The sequence below is a fragment of the Salmo trutta genome, chromosome 39 (assembly GCF_901001165.1).
Source record: "Salmo trutta chromosome 39, fSalTru1.1, whole genome shotgun sequence".
Lineage (NCBI taxonomy): Eukaryota > Metazoa > Chordata > Actinopteri > Salmoniformes > Salmonidae > Salmo > Salmo trutta.
In genome coordinates this window covers 22,131,977-22,144,721 of record NC_042995.1, presented here as the reverse complement: position 1 = coordinate 22,144,721, position 12,745 = coordinate 22,131,977, and the positions used below count along the sequence as shown (strand labels likewise).

The 12,745-nt window shown below is 45.6% G+C and overlaps 1 protein-coding gene across 2 annotated transcripts in view; it reads left to right on the top strand.

Moving 5' to 3' along the window:
• LOC115179418 (partitioning defective 3 homolog B) overlaps window positions 1–12,745 on the top strand; it is a 197,880-nt gene that overhangs the window by 94,290 nt on the left and 90,845 nt on the right. For both annotated transcript variants that reach the window (XM_029740918.1, XM_029740919.1), the window contains 3 exons: window positions 4,585–4,724; window positions 5,081–5,209; window positions 12,241–12,426. In XM_029740918.1, coding sequence (XP_029596778.1) covers window positions 4,585–4,724; window positions 5,081–5,209; window positions 12,241–12,426 — 455 coding nt within the window. The remainder of the gene's footprint in view (window positions 1–4,584; window positions 4,725–5,080; window positions 5,210–12,240; window positions 12,427–12,745) is intronic.

The following is a 12,745-nucleotide window of genomic DNA, read 5'->3' as shown; positions in this document are numbered from 1 at the left end:
AAGAAAGACCTAATCTGTGTTCGAATACCCATACATAATGAGTATATACTATATATACACTGCTCAAAAAAATAAAGGGAAGACTTAAACAACACAATGTAACTCCAAGTCAATCACACTTCTGTGAAATTAAACTGTCCACTTAGGAAGCAACACTGATTGACAATACATTTCACATGCTGTTGTGCAAATGGAATAGACAACAGGTGTAAATTATAGGCAATAAGCAAGACACCCCCAATAAAGGAGTGGTTCAGCAGGTGGTGACCACAGACCACTTCTCAGTTCCTATGCTTCCTGGCTGATGTTTTGGTCACTTTTGAATGCTGGCGGTGCTTTCACTCTAGTGGTAGCATGAGACGGAGTCTACAACCCACACAAGTGGCTCAGGTAGTGCAGCTCATCCAGGATGGCACATCAATGCGAGCTGTGGCAAGAAGGTTTGCTGTGTCTGTCAGCGTAGTGTCCAGAGCATGGAGGCGCTACCAGGAGACAGGCCAGTACATCAGGAGACGTGGAGGAGGCCGTAGGAGGGCAACAACCCAGCAGCAGGACCGCTACCTCCTCCTTTGTGCAAGGAGGAGCAGGAGGAGCACTGCCAGTGCCCTGCAAAATGACCTCCAGCAGGCCACAAATGTGCATGTGTCTACTCAAACGGTCAGAAACAGACTCCATGAGGGTGGTATGAGGGCCCGACGTCCACAGGTGGGGGTTGTGCTTACAGCCCAACACCGTGCAGGACGTTTGGCATTTGCCAGAGAACACCAAGATGGGCAAATTCGCCACTGGCGCCCTGTGCTCTTCACAGATGAAAGCAGGTTCACACTGAGCACGTGACAGACGTGACAGAGTCTGGAGATTTACATTTACATTACATTTTAGTCATTTAGCAGACGCTCTTATCCAGAGCGACTTACACTAGTGAATGCATACATTTCATACATTTGCATACATTTTTTTTCCGTACTGGTCCCCCGTGGGATGCCGTGGAGAACGTTCTGCTGCCTGCAACATCCTCCAGCATGACCGGTTTGGCGGTGGGTCAGTCATGGTGTGGGGTGGCATTTCTTTGAGGGGCCGCACAGCCCTCCATGTGCTCGCCAGAGGTAGCCTGACTGCCATTAGGTACCAAGATGAGATCCTCAGACCCCTTGTGAGACCATATGCTGGTGCGGTTGGCCCTGGGTTCCTCCTAATGCAAGACAATGCTAGACCTCATGTGGCTGGAGTGTGTCAGCAGTTCCTGCAAGAGGAAGGCATTGATGCTATGGACTGGCCCGCCCGTTCCCCAGACCTGAATCCAATTGAGCACATCTGGGACATCATGTCTCGCTCCATCCACCAACGCCACGTTGCACCACAGACTGTCCAGGAGTTGGCGGATGCTTTAGTCCAGGTCTGGCAGGAGATCCCTCAGGAGACCATCCGCCACCTCATCAGGAGCATGCCCAGGTGTTGTAGGGAGGCCACACACACTACTGAGCCTCATTTTGACTTGCTTTAAGGACATTACATCAAAGTTGGATCAGCCTGTAGTGTGGTTTTCCACTTTCATTTTGAGTGTGACTCCAAATCCAGACATCCATGGGTTGATAAATTGGATTTCCATTGATTATTTTTGTGTGATTTTGTTGTCAGCACATTCAACTATGTAAAGGAAAAAAGTATTTACTAAGATTATTTCTTTCATTCAGATCTAGGATGTGTTATTTAAGTGTTCCCTTTATTTTTTTGAGCAGTGTACTATTAGTTCATTTTAGTATACTGTAAACGAACAGTAACTTGTCAAGTTGAGCGTACTTGCTCTTCACCTGTCTAGCGGAAGTTGGTGCTGTTGCTATGCAACCTCTTGCTAGCTAGTTAGCATAACAAATTACTAGTTAGACATTTTACGAATTTGGGTGTGCTCTTAAATTCAATCTGGATTGTCAGAGTGCACTCGTAAATTCAGAGCGTTTCACACTCGGAGCGCACTCTGGACGCTCAGGCGGAGTATTAGGGTTGATTGGAGCGTTCTGGCCTTACAACGGCAGTCAAGCACCCATGCTCATGTTGACTAGTTTGCTAGTTACTTCCAGACACAAATGAGACCACTCTGACCATTTTACTCACCCTAGCAGAGCTGGTTAGACAGTTTTCATGTTATCCAGAGCATTGTGACTGTAACTGTGCTGCTGGCAGAAATGTAATTGCGCTTTTTTTTGACGAGATTTACTGACACAGCCATATTCAACCGGTGTTGAGCGCTTGTAAATTCATTATTCTGCGCCCTAGTACACTCAGACGAGAGTGCTGTGAAATCGGAGTAGATAGCCAGAGCGAATTTACGACGCACCCGAATGTCCAATGAGAGCTACGACAACGACTATACCATTTAGCTACGCTAAGAATGGCGGGAATAATCAGGTCAATAAACATTGGGTGGGTAGTTACTTAGCCTATAGTTAATATACTGGCAAGTTTGATGTATAAGCAGCCAACTAACGTTAGGTATTTAGCGAACATTCTGCTGTAATGATATGCTATGTGGTTCGTAAGGACAGTGTTGCTAACAAATTGTCAGCCAACACAACGTGTAAAGTAACTTTATGTGAAAAGTCATTACTTTATTACATTGCTCAACATTTTCTTAACATTTGTCATAATTAGTTAAAGCAATGCATTTGTATCCGCTCTCGTACTTCGGCTGCATATTTACCACCATTTACTTCAAATCTGAAAACGATGTGAAGACACACCCATTTCCTGAAGAATTGCATTATGGGCCCTAAAGGGTGGTAATAGTGTCCTCTGCATGTATATTTCATATTTATCAAATCTAGTTTTATTTCTCACATACACATGGTTAGCAGATGTTAATGCGAGTGTAGCGAAATGCTTGTGCTTCTAATTCCGACCATGCAGTAATATCTAACAAGTAGTCTGACCTAATAATTTCACAACAACTACCTTATATACACACACAAGTGTAAAGGAATGAATAAGAATATGTACATAAAAATATATGAATGAGTGATGGCCGAACGGCATAGGCAAGATGCAGTAGATGGTATAGAGTACAGTATATACATATGAGATGAGTAATGTAGGTTATGTAAACATTATATAAAGTGCCGTTGTTTAAAGTGGCTAGTGATACATTTATTACATCAATTTTTCCATTATTAAAGTGGCTGTTGTTGAGTCAGTATGTTGGCAGCAGTCACTCAATGTTAGTGATGGCTGTTTAACAGTCTGATGGCCTTGAGATAGAAGCTGTTTTCAGTCTCTCTGTACCCGCTTTGATGCACCTGTACTGACCTCGCCTTCTGGATGATAGTGGGGTGAACAGGCAGTGTCCTTGATGATCTTTTTGGCCTTCCTGTGCCATTGGGTGGTGTAGGTGTCCTGGAGGGCAGGTAGTTTTCCCCCGGTGATGCGTTGTGCAGACCTCACTACCCTCTGGAGAGCCTTACGGTTGTGGGCGAAGCAGTTGCCGTACCAGGCGGTGATACAGCCCGACAGGATTGTGCATCTGTAAAAGTTTGAGTGTTTTTGGTGACAAGCCAAATTTCTTCAGCCTCCTGAGGTTGAAGAGGCGCTGCTGCGCCTTCTTCACCACGCTGTCTGTGTGGATGGACCATTTGTTTGTCCGTGATGTCTACGCCGAGGAACTTAAAACTTTCCACCTTCTTCACTACTGTCTCATCGATGTGGATAGGGGGCTTCGAATTTAGTACGACATCCGGGAACTTTTGCATACAAACTATATCCATACTATGACCAAATAGTGCGGTTAGTATGAGTATTCTAACACCGCTCTAGTTAAGCTGCAGTTGGCCCAGAACAAAGCGGCACGTCTTGTTCTTCATTATAATCAGAGGGCTAATATTAATACTATGCATGCCAGTCTCTCTTGGCTAAGAGTTGAGGAAAGCACTTGTTTTTATAAGAAACAATGTGTTGGAAATTCAAAATTCAATGCATAGTCTACACACAGCACTGACACACACACTTACCCCACCAGATATGCCACCAGGGGCCTTTTCACTGTCCCCAGGTCCAGAACAATTTCAAGGAAACATACAGTATTATACAGAGCCATTATTCCACGGAACTTCCATCCATCTCATATAGGGCAAGTGAACAGCAAACCTGTTTTTAAAAAAACAAATAAAGCAACACCTCACGGCACAACACCCCTCCCCATGTCACCTACTTGTTGTGTGTATGTACTGACATATGTGGAACTGATAGATGCGCACACACACACACACACACTACATGTTAATGTTTTTAAATGTATGTAAATTGTCAAGTATTTTGAAAAGTCTCTTTTTCGTTATGTCGGACCCCAGTAAGACCCCAATGGGGATCCTAATCAATCTAATCAAGGATGGGAAAGATAGTATAGCAAAGACTATCAGGATAACTGATAAAATCCCTCTGTCCCCCACTCTATCTCTCTCTTGTTTTTTCATCTCTTTTCCTCTCTCCTTCATTCTCTTTCTTTCCCTCTCTCTCTGTCCCTCTATCGTATACATTTCTCTTTCACTCCGTTTCTCTCTCCCCTCCCCTCCGACCCGCCCCTCTCTCGCTCTCCAGGTACTGAGGGGCTGGGTTTCACCGTGGTGACCCGGGACTCAACGGTCCATGGCCCGGGGCCCATCCTAATCAAGAACATCCTACCACGGGGCGCCGCCATCAAAGATGGCCGCCTGCAGCCTGGCGACCGCATCCTGGAGGTGAAACAGTCATTTGACCTTTGAATTCCTTGAAAGTGCATCCTTCTTTCCTGCCATCCTTGAAGTAATGACTGATTCGATAGGTGAACTTGTGTTCCACCACATGGCATTCAATGGTCCATTCATTTCTAATCATCAGTGATTGCTTCATGGAATGGAGGAAGGAAGCACTTTTTCAAGTATTCAAACAGTGCCGTCTGTGGCTGATAAACTAGTTGTATTTTTTTTCTGGAAGGTGGTCATTAAACTTTTAAATATCTAAGTGGAACTATGTATTCTATGTATTTATATGCACTGTGAAGCACATTGTGTATATACTGTACATATTTGAACTGTTTCCTGTGATGTGTGTGTAGGTGAACGGTGTAGACATGACTGATCGAACTCAGGAGGAGCTGGTGGCCATGCTGCGCAGCACCAAGCAGGGGGAGTGTGTCTCTGTGGTGGTGGTCAGACAAGAGGATCTCTTCCTACCTAGAGAGCTGGTGAGAGCACCCACCTTTATCTCTCTCTAGCCACCTCCAATTGCTCTTGACTCTGCATGATCTGTGATGCAGATAGGTTACCAGGAATTTCCACCTTTCCCCTCTTTGTCTTAAAAATGTTGTTACCCCTCAAAACGTCTTTCGTTTTCTATTACTATTGAAGGGCGTTCAACCTCTTTGAACTGCCCTTTTGCCCCCTGCAGGCATGCCCTCGCCTACAAACAAGCACAGACACACACACACACACACACACACACACACACACACACACACACACCCATTGAGGCCCAGCACACGTACCCAGCGCCCCATTCCTCTTCCTGCCCTTATCTGGGTTTGTTGACTCAGAGGCTGACAGGAAGTCACACACACGTCCCTGCGGCCTCACAGGAAGTGGTGCGTGTCGACACACACGGGTGTTAAGTGACCGTTTGGATGTGGCCAGAGACCTCTCTGACTCCTCGCTGAGTGGCGTGTTTTTACCCCCTTTATCTAAATAAGCTGCCCGTCAGCTTCCCAGGCGGTACCCTATAGCAGTGTGTGTGTGTGTGTGTGTGTGTGTGTGTGTGTGTGTGTGTGTGTGTGTGTTGGTTGGTCCTCTCCGGAAACAGCGCTCTGTCCTTGTGTGCCACTCACTACTCCTGTGATTATTCACATTATTCAATTTCCTCAACTTCAAAGCATTCAGGAGGGACAACTCCGACGCTTTGTAGTGAACGATGCATATTCACATGGAAACACGCACACACACATGCACACACATACACACACACACATGAACACACACACACACAGTGCTCACATTAGCCCTCATTAAAATACCCTACATTTCCACAACATCCGCTTCTTGATTTCCTCTTTTGTCTTGTTCTTTTGAACTGTCTTTATCTGGGCTGTTGAAGTTAGAGGCCCTTAAATATCAACTCCTTATCTTCTCTGCAGGCCTCTTCCTCAAAGATAGTTTGATGTCCCTCAAGCTCATGTACATGTTCACACTCACTCAAGTTCAGCAATGCTCACACACAGAACTTATGCAGACAGGCACGCGCGCACACAAACATGCACACACAATCAACCACAACTCATTCCAATACCTTAAACTTCTACATTTAGATGAAATGGTGGTCTGTTGTACAGTTGATGCATACATGTATAACACTTGTCTTCTCTCCTTATTATGCCTCAGTCACAACCCTTATACTGCAGCTGCACTCACAAAGCCCCCATCACAAAGACCCATCTCTTTAGCCTCAGAACATGACACCGGGCCTGAATACATGTTTATGAAAATTAAAAAATCCTCCCCGACCCATTCTAATGTAATTGGGTCAGCATCTCCCAGGGGCCAAGTATAGCTGTGTGTGTGTGTGTGCATATGTTTCTATGGGCTATAGTAGTGAAGGCCAAAACAAATAAAAGAATACATACCTAAAGGGGACCTAAAATTTCTAAATCAAATATCTAAATGATCCATGGTATGTCCCCCACAACAACAGAACCTCTGCTGTTGGGAAGTCGAAACTGTCCATGAGCAGCTTGCGATGCCCATCAGCCTTGGTACTTTATCCACAAGAAGGCGCAATCTTGAGGCCGTATTTACTCTGTTTTGGAGAAAGAATCCCCTCTCAACGGGCACACTGGAAACAAGGACAATCAACACAATCTTCGCCAATTTTTACCAAGTCAGGGTACACCTTAGCTGAAGTCCCTTATAAGGACCTTACGTCTTATGCGTGAGTAAAAATAGAAACGCACGTACCTGCCACTAATTTCCAAGCAGCTTGAGGATTTGTTAGCCTATGAAGTCTATAGTTGTAGCACATCCATTGGTATTTCCATCAATGAATAAAAAGCATTATTTTGCATATTTTTTTTTTTTTTCTCACAGACAATTTGGCCGGCAACAAATATATTTTTGTACTTTTACCCCCTTTTCTCCCCAATTTCGTGATATCCAATTGGTAGTTAGTCTTGTCCCATCGCTGCAACTGCCCTACGGACTCGGTAGAGGCGAAGGTTGAGAGCCATGTGTCCTCTGAAACACGACCCTGTCAAGCCGCCCTGCTTCTTGACACACTGCTCGCTTAACCCGGAAGCCAGACGCAGCAATGTGTCGGAGGAAACACCGTCCAACTGGGGACCGAAGTCCGCTTGCAGGCGCCTGGCCGGCCACAAGGAGTTGCTAGAGCGTGATGGGACAAGGAAATCCCCGCCGGCCAAACCCTCCCCTAACTCGGACGACGCTGGGCCAATTGTGCGACGCCTCATGGGTGTCACGGCCGGCTGTGACACAGCCTGGGATCGAACCCAGGGCTGTAGTGACACCAAGTTTTGTTCACTCGGGAGAACAATATATATATATATATATATATATATATATATATATATATATATATATATTTTTTTTTTTTTTTTTATAGACCAAAAGCCGCCATTTACTGGCTAACAGAAAACCTGGTGCGTATGTGTGTGGACCACAGGAGAATGGCTTCTTCTATGAGCCCAAGATTAAAATATGAAAAGACCAAATGATGAGATTGCCCACGCATTTGTGTGAAGACTTTAAAATGCCAGTTAGACTCAACTACATTACAACCCACACTATTGTAATCAAATGTCCTATCCACCTTTACTTGTATGAAAGGACTGCGATCTCCGGTTTTGTGTGTGTGTGTGTGTGTGTGTGGTGTCCGAGCACACACACACATTGTGTTTTGATGGCAACATATATTTTCCCATGAGCTTTTAGCAGTTTGTGGAAAAGTAATATATTTCACCTCTGGGCTTGTCAGCAACAAGAGGGCATAGCTTGCATGCACGTTATGTTATTCTATCCTTGTGGGGACATAAAATGAATTTCCATTCAAAATCCTTTTTTCCCTTAACCTAACCCTTACCGTAACCCTAACCTGTAGCCCAAACCCTAAACCTCAACCTAACTCTTAAACCTAACCACTAACCCCTTACCCTAACCCTAATTGTAATCCTAATTCTAACCCCTAATTTTAAAATAGCCTTTGTCCTCATGGTGACGTGTGAAATTTCCCCACGAGGGGTAATTTTCCTTGTTTTACTATCCTTGTGGGGACTTTTGGGGATTTTAGGTCCTCTCAAGGATAGAAGAACCAACCCACACATACCCTCAGAAAAGCGTCGCTCTGTTCCTTGTGGAGGAGAACACACTTTGTTAACTGACCTGTCTTCCTCTGTGAGGTGTTGAACATAGTTGTTGACATGCAGCTCTTCAGCAGAATAACATGGTGTAGTGAGCGATGGATTGATAGCTGGATATCCTGTCATTCACACAGAGACAGAATGACTCCCACTGTGCTGTTGGAAGGGGTTAATGGCCATATCCTCGGACCTTAAAACGGTGATGCAGTTCCTACTGATGTTTCCCTGTGACATTTTCCAGGCTTATGTTTAGGATGATGTCATTATTTAACCTACATACGGTACACTGAGTGTACAAAACATTAAGAACACCTGCTCTTTCCATGACATAGACTGACCATGTGAATCCAGTTGAAAGCTATGATCCCTTATTGACGTCACTTGTTAAATCCACTTCAATCAGTATAGATGAAGGGGATGAGACGGGTTAAAGAACGATTTTTAAGCCTGGAGACAATTGAGACATGGATTGTGTATGGGTGCCGTTCAGAGGGTGACAAATGTAAGTGCCTTTGAACGGGGTATGGTTGTAGGTGCCAGGCGCAACAGTTTGAGTGTGCCAAGAACTGCAACGCTGGTGGGTTTTTCACGCTCAACAGTTTCCCGTCGGTATCAAGAATGGTCCACCACCCTAAGGACATCCAGCCAACTTGACACAACTGTGAAAAGAACTGGAGTTAACATGACGAATCCCTGACAAATTCAGGCCCTTCTGAGGGCAAAAAGGGGGAGGGGTTATTAATGTTTTGTACACTCAGGGTATACTGCCATCGAAATTACTGCTACTTACTCATTAATATTGTTAGGGAATAGTCAGTCAAATCTCAAACTGTGTTCAATTTATACATGTGCAGAACGTGACTCAGGTTACTTAGACAATAAGAATTGGCGAGCGGGTCCCGAGAGCGAAGCCTGGGACTATACTTAGGTGTGATCCTCGCTTTTCAAGAGAAACTTGATGATAAAACCTGATCTGGACTTGATTGTCAGTGTTTAGTTTGTCCCTCAGATTGGATTGGATGTGATGTGGATTTATGGTTGGGGAGATGGTTGGATGTGCCCTGGGCAGGATCAAGGGGTCACGTTACACAAGGCTAACCTGGAAGTGTGGTCATGAGACAGAAAGCGTAGTGGCCTTGCAGCTAGCCAGACCTGTATGTTTGGTCATGTTTCAGAGAATTAAAACCGTGATCTATCATGGATAAATTGAGACTGACTGACTGATTTTACAAATAATATTGAGTAGTTATTTGTGATGCAAGGTGATTTTGTAGATCAATCAGTCCCGACTCGCCTTTAAAAGTGGTCCAACGCTCCATTTGTCTTTCTATCCATCCATCCATCTGTCTTCAGACAAGTTCAGCGTGGCGGTCACTTAATACATCTGCATACCCATCATGCATAGACCTGTCAGCTCCCCCTCTCTTCTCCACTCCACTCTGCACTTCTTTTCTCATTGTTGGATTGGCACCAGGATGGTTGTGTCCTGGATCCGTTGTAGCTAACCACTCAAGGTGACAAACACACACATGCGCGTACACACACACACCATTATCCCAAACATCAGCAATTTGGCTTTCTCTCCTCCCACTACTGAGGCACAGGTACAGAGAACAGAAGAACCCAACATTACTTCCCATAATTGGCAGACTTTGTCCGTCTCCGATCGAGCGGTGGCGAGAGATATCTCATCTTAATTGAATGTCGCTCTCGTCTCTAATCTGCATCTTTGAAAGCGTCTATTCAGAAGCCCGGCTGACAAAGGAGTGTGTATTAATCGGTCTCCTTACACCCCCACCTCTTCTTCTTCCCCATGGGTAGAAAAGTTCCTTTTGTCTTCCTCGTTCCTCTGATCAGGGGTGGTCTCCCCTCCTCTTAAAGCCTGTTAACAAGCACTTGAGGAGAGACAATGAGGCGTGTTGTGCGCCAGTGGAGTCACAGGGCTCAGGAATGGAAGGGTTTGGCTCTGCCCCTAAGGAAGGTATTACGGGATATTAGTGGGGGGTGGGGGGGTGGGGATTATTTATGTGTGTGTGTGGACCACCAGGGGTGTGTGTCTCACACCGGGAGATTTAGTTGGCTGTATAAATGTGGTTTAGTCCCTTAGGAACGGTGGACATATCTGATGTGTGTGTGTTTTGAACTCCACCACACAGTGACCCAATAAGACAGCTCTTTGCATCAACAGATCAAACCAAAGACGTTCATCCAAAAATGTAGCGCTTCTTCAGTTGCAAAGTGCTGCTGGAATATCTATCCCCTCACGCTGACAATGGAATATCCTGCAGCTGTTACGTCTCTTTAGATTCCACCTCTCCTCTTCCCTTCCTCTCCCTTATGGATGTGTGTCAGGGATAGAGATGCCCAAAGAGACCTGTCCATCTGTCACGTCAACTGTCAAAGTGTCTCGTCTGAGCTGGATTGCTGGATCCTTGCGTCTCACTGACTCCGTTGAATACAGACTCAACGGCACTGCATTCAGAATAAAAGCTTCCCATCTTTACTACTCGGTGTACAATGGAGTTTCCACAATAGCTTGAGGTGATGGGGCTCCATGAGAGGGCGGCCCAGACTAGACTGGCCATTTGCGTAGGGGCTCTACTCAGGAAAAGAGAGGGTTGAGGGGGTAGGCTGAGGACCCAGGGGGGAGAACAGTGGGGCTGTTCTGTTGGCTAAACAAGGGCATCCTCAGGACTCAGGTGCATGTCACCCCACACCAGTGGGATTATAATGAGAAGCCAGTAAAGCTACACTGAGCCGCTCTTTCCTGCCTCTGTCGCTAGAGCGCTGGCCATATTGTATGGCAACCTGGGAGGTTCAAAATAAATCTGCTTCCAATAACATAAGGAATGAAGGAAAGCAGCTCAATGAGCTTTTTGATTGTAAATTGGGCAGCTGTGAAAAAAAAAAAATCAGACGCGTCACATACACACTCTGTGTGTCCCTTAGTTTAAAACGCACACAGTTATTGTTAACAAATGTAAACATATACAGTACACACAGTATTTTTCCTCACCTGCGTTGTTCGCTCTCCTCCTCACAGGAAAATAGGCCTGGCGACGTGAAAGAGCCTCAAAGCACCTCTTTACAGGCCTGTTTCCCTGGTGACAAAACCCCAGCACCACTTTCTTTCTCACCGCTCTGTCATAATGACAGACATTTTTCTTTTGTCTCCATTTCTTTGTCTTCCCTTTCTTTCATTTGGTAGCCAATTCTCGCTCCCCGTACCACCGGGTCATTTTGTTCACGTTAAGAGTAGGAGGAAGGAGGGGAGAGAAAAGAGGGCGCGCGAGTGAATGGCAGAGTGGGTATCTCCAGGGATGGGTTATTACTTTTAAATGATCCCCTGTCGCCCTCCCTCCATCGCTCTCAAGAAGGATGTATAAAAAGGTTATTATGTTTCCTTTTGAAATGGCACGCGCTCTGTCTGTGCCTTTCATGTTCAAATGGAGTTGCCTCTCTGCCTCCCTCGTTCTCTCTTTCTCACCACCTGCTCCTTCTCGCTTCCCATCATCTTCTCCCTCTTTTTTTATTCTTCCCCCCCTCCCCTGTTTTTCACCACCTTGGATCCATAATGCAAATATCCCTCTTAATTTGTTTTTGTTTCTCTTTCTCCCTCAACCTCTCCCAAACCCCTTATCGCCTTCTTTATTTCGTCCTCTTTTCCCGCTCTCTCTCTCTCCGTCATCCTCATTCGATGAGTTCTCACATTGATGAGGTGTTTCTCTTTCTGTGTCTGTCTATTTCACTCTCAGCATTGTATTTTTGAGTTTTTATTGACTGCCCTATGCTTGTTTCAATATCAAAAGAATCTCTCTCTCTGTCCTCCTCTTCATCCTTCTCTATCCCTCTTTCAGAAAGGGGAGCAGGCAAGCCCCCTGCTGTTGGAGGATGGGCGGGAGCAGCTGATGTTCGAGGTGCCCCTGAACGACACGGGCTCGGCCGGCCTGGGCATCAGCCTCAAGGGCAACAAGTCCCGGGAGAAGGGCGAGGACCTGGGCATCTTCATCAAGTCCATCATTCATGGAGGGGCCGCCTACAAGGTACAGGAGCAGGAATGAACTATTTGATGTGCTGTTTTTGCTTCCATCTTTTTTTCTATCTCACTGTTTCCGTTCTCTCAGTCTGTCTCCCTTTCTCTGTTGTCTGTCTTTTCCTCTTTCCAACTCTCGCTCAGCTTGCTCTCTATCTTTTTCTGTCTCTCTCTCTCTATCTCGACCCTGGTTCCCTTTCTACTGTCTCTTTCCTTCTTTCTTCCGCTCTCTCTGTGCCATCTGTTTCTCTTTACTCTGTAAACCACAACACTCAGCAGTCCTGCCCAGTCTGAAGCCCACATCTGTTTCAGTTCCCCTGAACTCTGAC